We start from the raw sequence: 9914 nt of genomic DNA, 5'->3' as shown, positions 1-9914 counted from the left end.
ACAAGGTGAGTGGTTCTCTGAACCGACTGACCTGGACTTGAATACCAGTTACACCAAGGAATTTGAGACCTTGGGTAAGCGACTTTAACCTTGCAGTACCTCGGTTTCCTTATCAGTAAAAAGAGATTAATATCTCTGTAAGATTTTTGTGAGGGTTAATTAAAATAACGCATGTTAAACCACTGAAGTTCCTGGTAAATAGTAAACAAGAAATTTTATCATGAGATCAGGCTCTACGTCACAGCTGTCATTTCTGGGAAGACCCTTCCCTTCCAGATTTTAGTTTTCTCATTTGTAAAATGAGGCGAAGCCTAGATGTTCCCGGAAGTTTCTTCTAGTTCTGTCTGTGATCATCTGCTGTAGAGCAGCTTGAAAGGGTACAACTCTGCCCCCTAGTGGTTTGTAGCTCTTATTTCTAGAAACCATAAACTATCCCTCAGACTGATATTAAGACCTCCTTACCATTTTCTTTGCTTCACACCAATGTCTCACCAGGGGCCCTCGCCACTGGATTGGAAACAGCAGCTCCCTTAAATTCTTTATGTCTTAGGATATGATGCTTGGTACATGGTTTTCCCTTAGTGCTCCTTTTAATGATTTTATTAGTATGGTCACAAGTTTGATGTCTACAGTACATTGATAACATAGCTGGATACAAATATTTTAAATAAGTTATGTAAGTGTGTCAAGTTTTAAAACGTCAACTCTGAGTGATCATGCATTTCCCGTGCATTTGCATCTGCACCCCCAAAGCGCATGATTCAATCTGTGCTTATCTTCACCGGGCTTCAGTGCGTGCCTCAGGTTGGGGTAAGAGTGTTGTGCCTTTCTGCAGACCCAGACTTTCAAGAGCATCGGTTTTGAACTCAGGCATTTCATGGAGCATGGCGGCAACACTGGGTTTTGCTTTGGTTCAGGTAAATACCCAGTCACCGACTACTGCTTGTGGGAGCCAGCTGATCCCGCAAGGGCTTGGGTGTGCTGATATTCCTCCATGAGGCCAGCAGGCAGTTTCTCTACCCGTGCTTCCTCCCTGGGGGAAAAGTCTAGAAGTGAGGTGTGCAGTCTTCCAACATGCTGTCGGTGATATAGCTGGAACCAAGATGGGATTCATAGTAACTTTTTTCATCAAAAGTATTAACAGTCCAAGCAACAACCTGAATGCCTTTAGCTGACCACTTCTTCAAGTAGTCCCTGGAGAAAGAGGAAAAACCAACCTTGTTAGAATAATGCCAATTGTCTCAGGAATCTACAACGGTCACTAAATATGGTGTTCGCTGAGTACTAACAGCCCCCAGAAGGAGCCTCTTAACTGGCCTCTGCACTGCAGCCAGCGGGTGTTCCAAACCCAGCATGAGCACCTCCACCACGCCGCTGCAGCTTTCAACACTTCAGCCACTTGCTGAAGACCCCCCCACCCCGAACCCCTACCGGAGGCTGTACCTAGCCTAGTCCCACCTGTCTCTTTGGCCTCATCTTACACCACACTCCCCCGTTCTTTTCTGTGCTGTACTCTGTGTGTATACTGATTTTTCCTGCAGTTCCTTAAAAGAACCAGGCTCCTTCCTGCCACAGCACTTTTGCACGTGTGTCCCCTCTGACTTGGACCTCCAGCCCCAATCCCCTCATTTCCTACGCACCCTTCAGATCTTAGCTCAGCTGTTACGTCCTTGGGGATGTTTTCCCTGACTCCCTTGACCAGGACAAATTAAACAGCATATGCGCACTGTTCTCTCTTACACAGCATTTATCTTAGCTCTAATTTTATGTTTATTGGATCTTTACTTGATTAGCATTTATCTCTTCCACTTGACTACAAACTCCATGAGGGCAGACTGTGGCTTTCTTTCTTTACCACAGCATCTTCAGCTTCTTAATACAGTACCTTGCAATACTGCAGGCATACAACCAATATTTATTGAACTGAATGCACACATGCCTGAAATAATATGAAACTTACAACTGTAACCACCTGAAATACACAGCTATAAAATTGCCAAAATAAAGATTCAGAGATTGCTAGCAGGTTAGGGAATGGAAGTTTCCTGGGAGCAATGGAGTAGAGCCTGTAATGTATAGGGGAGCAGAAGGAAAGTTGGGATGGATGAGGTAGGTGCCCCCAAGACCTCTTCATTGTGGTTCTGCCCTAGATCCTATGTTGGTTTTTAAAGGGAGCCAATCACAAGGAAATACAATCTCTCTGTCTCTGACGTCATAGTTTGGCACGTTTATTTTTTCTTTAAAATGCACTAAAACCTAAGAATATTTGATCAACTTGTTTTGGAAACAGTGAAATATGCCTAAACTCTTCCCACCTAAGAAGCTAGTGGCATTTCAACTTAATAAAGGCATGGTGGGCTTTGTGGGTGGGAACCAATCCAGGTGTCCACTGTTAATCCTCCCTTTTCAAGAAGAACATTCAGGAAATGTATCAGAAGATAAAAAAAATCTTCCAACTTACGGAGATACAAAATCCTTTTGTATGAGGAAAGCTGAAATTCCACACAAGTACCACAAGATATTATGCATACTCCAATCGAGCAAAATGTCCAATGCCACAAACATGGACTGTTTCCAGAAAGTAGCGAAGCGTGGTTTCCCATCTCCTGTATGGCTAAGGCTCCAAGGTCTGTGAATTAAAGCTGTTACTACATTCTGATCTGCTTGTCTCATCTGAAAGGGATTTTGGAAAATAAAGCAATTATCATATCTTAAGGCCAATACTTCTCATTTGTTCGTTAGATTTAGCCAATGTACTCAGTCTGTACAAGGAGGTATGCTGCCCCCCATGTCTACTAAATAAATACTCCATCATAAACCCTTTGAGAAAATAATGTGTTGAATGTAAAGCATTTAATATATAGTACAAATGAGAACACTTCCTCCACAATCCAAAAAGAACTGCAATACTATCTTTAAAATGAGAACGTCAGGGTCAAATTTTAATAATGTCACAAAGAGTAACTTTCAATTGGATATTGACTTAAATTATGGCCAGAGATAATTAGAACACAGTGAAGATGGAACCATGATCATTTCAAGATGGGCTGGTTAGTTTTTTTTTTTTTTTTTTTTTTTTTTTTTTGCGGTACTTGGGCCTCTCTCTGTTGTGGCCTCTCCTGTTGCGGAGCACAGGCTCCGGACACGCAGGCTCAGCGGCCATGGCTCACGGGCCCAGCCGCTCTGCGGCATGTGGGATCTTCCCAGACCGGGGCAAGAACCCGCGTCCCCTGCATCGGCAGGCAGACTCTCAACCACCGCGCCACCAGGGAAGCCCGGGCTGGTTAGTTTTTGATCCTTTTTAGAGAAGATGGCTGAAAAAAGTTGTGGGGGGCGGGGAAATGGGGTGAGAAGGGAGAGAAGTGGGGGCAGGGACAAGGACAGAGCAACGGACAAATGCGGGATATGGATGGAATTCTCTTAGTCTGTGCTCTATGGTCCTCTGGAAAAGGGATCACACATTTTAAAGGCCTCTGGTCAAGGAAGTTTGGGAAACACTGATCCAAATGTCTAGAAGCCCCAGGACACTATTCATCTCAATGACAGTTTATATCCCAGTAGGCTCCACCCTTACTGCAAAATTTTAAATACATGCTGTGTTGGTCACTGTTGAAGAACCAACTCATTATTTTGGAAACTGGTAAATAAAGGACAGGATTAAGCATTTATTTGCCTATTGGATAGCTAAACAGTAGATGAGATCCTCTTTATAGAAGTATTCCCTCTAGGTAATACATGAACAAGAAATGACAGACTTAAAATATTGACACTTTGAAACCCCTAGGAGGGACTTCCCCGGTGGTCCAGTGGCTAAGACTCCACATTCCCAATGCAGGGGGCCCGGGTTCGATCCCTGGTCAGGAAACTCAATCCCACATGCTGCAACTAAAGATCCGGTGTGCTGCAACTAAGACCCGGCGCAGCCAAATAAATAAATGGATAAATAAATAAATAAATATTAAAAATAAAAATAAAACCCCTAGTAAACTGCCAGAGCCGGCCACTGGCATCAGTAACAGCTGCTGACAACGTGACGAGACAACCCGGCATTATGCGCCCCCTGATGGAAGAAGACCCTTGCCTAAGGAATTACCTTGCCACGAATAACTGAACCTAACCTGATAAAGCCTTCAGCTCTACCAATTCATAGGAAATATACAGAGGAGATGAACGTGTTAAATTGTACCATGGCATAATTAGCAAAATCCAGACTTTGTTAAATAAACTCTACAAAACAACCTAATTTCTTCAATAAATACATGACAAGGGGGATTTATACACTGGATATTTGATGATCTTAAGGACTTCTTGTTAGTGGTTTTAGATGGGATAATGGTATTGTGGTTATGTTAAAAAAAAAAAGGAATCACTTTTTAAAGATACTTAATGTAATTTTCATGGATAAAATGATATGATATCTGGAATCTGCTTCAAAATAACCCTGGGGAGGAGGCAGAGTCAAGACAGCAGTGTGGGAAGATGCGGAATTAGCTTCTCCCCACAACGAGGGTGACTGCCGGCTGCTGGTGGGGAACTCTGACGCCCAAGGAGACGGAAGGAACCCCAAAGTGAACCGGTAGGATGTACAGGGACTGAGAGGGGAGGAGAAGTGGAGGACAGACAGGATCTGCGCCCCTGAGGCTGGGGAGATCAGGAGAGGTAGGCAGGAGGGGCCCTCCAGGAGGAGGAGAGAGGACTGGAGGGTGATTGACCGGCCCACTAGGGCCTGAGGAGCCTGCTGGGCTCCCACGCTGATCCCCTGCCCTCCAAAGCCCCCTCCAGGCCGCATGGGTCCTTGGGGGCATAGGAGGGAGGTCAGGGAGATCAGGAGAGGCAGGTGGGAGGGGCCCTCCCAGACCAGAGGAGCAGGAGAGGAGAGGAGGGCCCCACCCACTCGAGCCCAGGAAGCCTTCTGGGTTTCCAGGTGAGATCCCCCGCCCTCTGAGACCAGGGGTAGGGGACTTATGTACCTTCCAGTTGTTGATTCATCTATATTTTAATTTTTATATTCTTTCTAACATATCTGGTAGTTTCCTAGTCTAATTTTATTTTTTACTTTGTTACTGTTCTCTCTCTCTTTTATGCCACCCCACGCGGCTCACGGGATCTTGGTTCACGAGCCCGGGGTTGGGCTGAAGCTCCTGCAGTGGGAGCTCCGAGTCCGAACCACTGGACTAACAGAGAACCTCAGACTCCAGGGAATATTCATCAGAGTGAGGTCTAACAGAGTTCCTCATCTCAGCACCAACACCCAACTCTACCCAATAGCCTGCAAACTCCAGTGTTGGAAGCCTCAGGCCAAACAACCAGTAAGACAGGAACACAATCCCACTCATTAAAAAAAAAAAAAAAAAAAGAGATGTCAAAAAAATGGGTCATGAAGGAGCAAGGAAAAAACCTATGAGACCAAATAAATGAAGAGAAAATAGGCAATCTACCAGAAAAAGAATTTAGAGTAATTTCAATGATAGTAAAGATGATCCAGAATCTCAGAATGAAGGCACAGATTGAGAAAATACAAGAAATGTTTAACAAAGATCTAGAAGAACTAAAGAACAAACAAACAGAGATGAACAACACAATAACAGAAATGAAAAATACACTAGAAGGAATCAATAACAGAATAACTGAGGCAGAAGAACGAATAAGTGAGCTGGAAGACAAAATGATGGAAATAACTGCCAAGGAGCAGAATAAAAAAAAAGAATGAAAAGAATCGAAGACAATCTCAGAGACCTCTGGGACAACACTAAACGCACCAAATTTGAATTACAGGGGTCCCAGAAGAAGAAGAGAAAAAGAAATGGTCTGAGAAAATATTTGAACAGATTATAGTCGAAAACTTCCCTAATATGGGAAAGGAAATAGTCACCCAAGTCCAGGAAGCACAGAGTCCCATACAGGATAAACCCTAGGAAAAGCACACCAAGACATTAATCAAACTAACAAAAATTAAACTCAAAGAAAAAATATAAAAAGCAGCAAGGGAAAAACAAAGAATAACATACAAAGGAATCCCCTTAAGGTTATCAGCTGATTTTTCAACAGAAACTCTGCAGGCCAGAAGGGAGTGGCAGGATATTACTTAAAGTGATGAAAGAGAAAAACCTACAACCAAGGTTACTCTACCCAGCAAGGATCTCATTCAGATTCGATGGAGAAGTCAAAAGCTTTTCAGACAAGTAAAAGCTAAGAGAATTCAGCACCACCAAACCAGCTTTACAACAAATGCTAAAGAAACTTCTCTAGGCAGGAAACACAACAGAAGAAGAAGACCACAAAAACAAACCCAAAATAATTAAGAAAATGGTAATAGGAACATACATATCGATAACAACCTTGAATGTAAATGGATTAAATACCCCAACCAAAAGACACAGACTGGCTGAACGGATACAAAAGCAAGATCCATATATATCCTGTCTACAAGAGACCCACTTCAGACCTAGGGACACATACAGACTGAAAGTGAAGGTATGGAAAAAGATATCCCATGCAGATGGAAATCAAAAGAAAGCTGGAGTAGCAATTCTCGTATCAGATAAAACAGACTTTAAGATAAAGACTGTTACAAGAGATAAGGAGGGACACCACATAATGATCAAGGGATCAATCCAAGAAGACATAACAATTATAAATGTTTATGCATAGGAGCACCTCAATATATAAGGCAAATGCTAACAACCATGAAAGGAGAAATAGAAAGTAACACAATAATAGTGGGGGTCTTTAACACCCCACTTACACCAATGGACAGATCATCCAAACGGAAAATAAATAAGGAAACACAAACTTTAAATGAAACAATAGACCAGATAGATCTAATTGATATTTATAGAACATTCCACCCAAAAGTGGCAGAATACACTTTCTTCTCAAGTGCACATGGAACATTCTCCAGGACAGATCACATCTTGGATCATAAATCAAGCCTTGGAAAATTTAAGAAAATTGAAATCGTATCAAGTATCTTTTCTGACCACAACGTTATGAGATTGGAAATCAATTACAGGAAAAAAACTGTAAAAAACACAAATACATAGAGGTTAAACAGTGCACTACTAAATAACCAAGAGATCACTGAAGAAATCAAAGAAGAAATCAAAAGATACATAGAAACAAATGACAATGAAAACATGACAACCCAAAACCTACGGGATGCAGCAAAAGCAGTTCTAAGACGGTAGTTTATAGCAATTCAATCTCACCTCAAGAAAAAAGAAAAATCTCAAATAAACAATCTAACCCTACACTTAAAACAACTAGAGAAAGAAGAACAAAGAAAACCCAAAGTCGGTAGAGGAAAGAAATCATAAAGATCAGAGCAGAAATAAATGAAATAGAAATGAAGAAAACAATAGCAAAGATCAATAAAACTAAGAGCTGGTTCTTTGAGAAGATAAACAAAATTGATAAACCCTTAGCCACGCTCATCAAGAAAAAAAGGGAGAGGACGCAAATCAATAAAATTAGAAATGGAAAAGGAGAAATCACAACTGACACGGCAGAAATACAAAGGATTATAGGAGACTACTACAAACAACTATACACCAACAAAATGGACATCCACGAAGAAATGGACAAATTCTTGGAAAGGTATAACCTTCCAAGACTGAACCAGGAGGAATTAGAAAATATAAACAGAACTATCACAAGTAATGAAATTGAAACCATAATTAAAAATCTTCCAACAAACAAAAGTCCAGGACCAGATGGCTTCACAAGCGAATTCTATAAAACATTTAGAGAAGAGCTAACACCAATCCTTCTCAAACACTTCCAAAAATTCGCAGAGGGAGAAACACTCCCAAATTCATTCAACCATCACCCTGATACCAAAACCAGAAAAAGACATCACACAAAAAGATTATTATAGCCCAATATCACTGATGAACATAGATGCAAATATCATGAACAAAGTACTAGCAAACAGAATCCAACAACACATTAAAAGGATCATACACCATGATGGAGTGGGACTTATCCCAGCGATGCAAGGATTCTTAAGTATATGCAAATCAATCAATGTGGTACACCACATTAACAAATTAAGGAACAAAAACCATATGATCATCTCAATAGATGCAGAGAAAGCTTTTGACAAAATTCAACACCCATTTATGATAAAAACTCTCCAGAAAATGGGCAGAGGGAACCTACCTCAACATAATAAAGGCCATATATGACAAACCCACAGCAAGCATCACACTCAATGGTGAAAAACTGAAAGCATTATCACTGAGATCAGGAACAAGACAAGGATGTCCACTCTTGCCACGCTTATTCAACATAGTTTTGGAAGTCCTAGCCACAGCAATCAGAGAAGAAAAAGAAATAAAAGGAATACAAATTGGAAAAGAAGAAGCAAAACTGTCACTGTGTGCCAATGACATGATACTGTACATAGAAAATCCTAAAGATGCCACCAAAAAACTACTAGAACTAATCAATGAATTTGGTAAGGTTTCAGGATACAAAATTAATGCACAGAAATCTCTGGCATTTCTATACACCAACAACGAAAAATCAGAAAGAGAAATTAAGTAAACATTTCTATTTACCATTGCAACAAAAAGAATAAAATACCTAGGAATAAACCTGCCTAAGGAGGCAAGCCTTGTACTCAGAAAACTATAAAACACTAATGAAAGAAATCAAAGATGACATAATCAGATGGAAAAATATACCATGTTCTTGGATTGGAAGAATCAATATTGTGAAAATGACTATACTATCCAAAGCAATCTACAGATTCAATGCAATCCCCATCAAACTACCAATGGCATTCTTCACGAATTAGAACAAAAAATTTTACAATTCGTATGGAAACACAAAAGACAAATAGCCAAAGGAATAGCCTAATAGCCAAAGCAATCTTGAGAAAGAAAAACGGAGTTGGAGGAATCAGGTTCCCTGACTTCAAACTATACCACAAACCTACCGTAATCAAGATGAAACCATAAACAAGACAAAAGACAACCCTCAGAATGGGAGGAAATATTTGCAAATGAAACAATAGACAAAGGATTGATCTCCAAAATGTACAAACAGTTCATGGAGCTCAATAGTGAGGTGGATGGACCTAGAGTCTGTCGTACAGAGTGAATAAATCAGAAAGAGAAAAACAAATACTGTATGCCAATGCACATAAATGGAATTTAAAAAAAAAGGTACTGATTAACCTAGTTGCAGGGCAGAAATAAAGAGGTAGACGTAGAGAATGGACTTGAGGACATGCGGTGGGAGGGCAAAGCTGGGGTGAAGTGAGAGTAGCATTGACATATATACACTACTGAATGTAAAATAGTTGGGTGGTGGGAAGCAGCAGCATAGCACAGGGAGATTGCCTTGTTGTTTTGAGATGACCGAGAGGGGTGGGATAGGGAGGATGGAGGGAGGCTCAAAAGGGAGGGGATATGTGGACATATGTGTGCATATGGCTGATTCGCTTTGTTGTGCAACAGAAACTAACATAGTATTGTGAAGCAATTATACTCCAATAAAGATCTATTAAAAAAAATAACTCTGGGGATAAATGGGGTTATGGATGAAACAAGCTGGATTATGGTTAAAGGAGGGCTTGCTGTGTAGTATCTATGTATTTGCGTATTTCAAATTATGCATATTTTAAATTCTCTATAAGACTTATTTTTTAAAAAGGTATATTCTGCTGTTACTTAGTGAGACACAGAAATATATAATTCATTCTGTTCTGAGAATGTTTCCAAAGTAATCTGAATGAGCCCATAAACAAAATGAAAGAAGGAGCTAAAAAGGAATCATGGTATTTTAAAACGGCGTACGAGTACTTTCCCCTTCCTGCATTTTTGTTAATTTAAAAGAGGAGTCTCTTCACAGATGTAGAGAACAAACGTATGGACACCAAGGGGGGAAAGGGGGTGGGGTGGGGGGTG

The 9914-nt window shown here is 40.8% G+C and overlaps 1 protein-coding gene across 4 annotated transcripts in view; it reads right to left on the bottom strand.

Annotated features, from left to right (window-relative positions):
* Positions 1 to 566: 566 nt before the first annotated feature.
* The window catches only part of GDE1 (glycerophosphodiester phosphodiesterase 1), a 21395-nt gene continuing 12047 nt past the window's right edge, over positions 567 to 9914 (bottom strand). For all 4 annotated transcript variants that reach the window (XM_024744633.1, XM_024744632.1, XM_024744635.1 and 1 more), the window contains 2 exons: positions 2462 to 2673; positions 567 to 1194 (listed from right to left, as the gene is read on the bottom strand). In XM_024744633.1, the coding sequence (XP_024600401.1) occupies positions 1047 to 1194; positions 2462 to 2673 (360 nt within the window). In that variant the 3' untranslated portion in view covers positions 567 to 1046. The remainder of the gene's footprint in view (positions 1195 to 2461; positions 2674 to 9914) is intronic.

The sequence above is a fragment of the Neophocaena asiaeorientalis genome, unplaced genomic scaffold (assembly GCF_003031525.2).
Source record: "Neophocaena asiaeorientalis asiaeorientalis breed wild unplaced genomic scaffold, Neophocaena_asiaeorientalis_V1.1 scaffold91, whole genome shotgun sequence".
In the NCBI taxonomy this organism is placed as follows: Eukaryota; Metazoa; Chordata; class Mammalia; order Artiodactyla; family Phocoenidae; genus Neophocaena; species Neophocaena asiaeorientalis.
The sequence above is the reverse complement of the archived record's forward strand: the minus strand, read 5'-3'. Positions and strand labels throughout refer to the sequence as shown.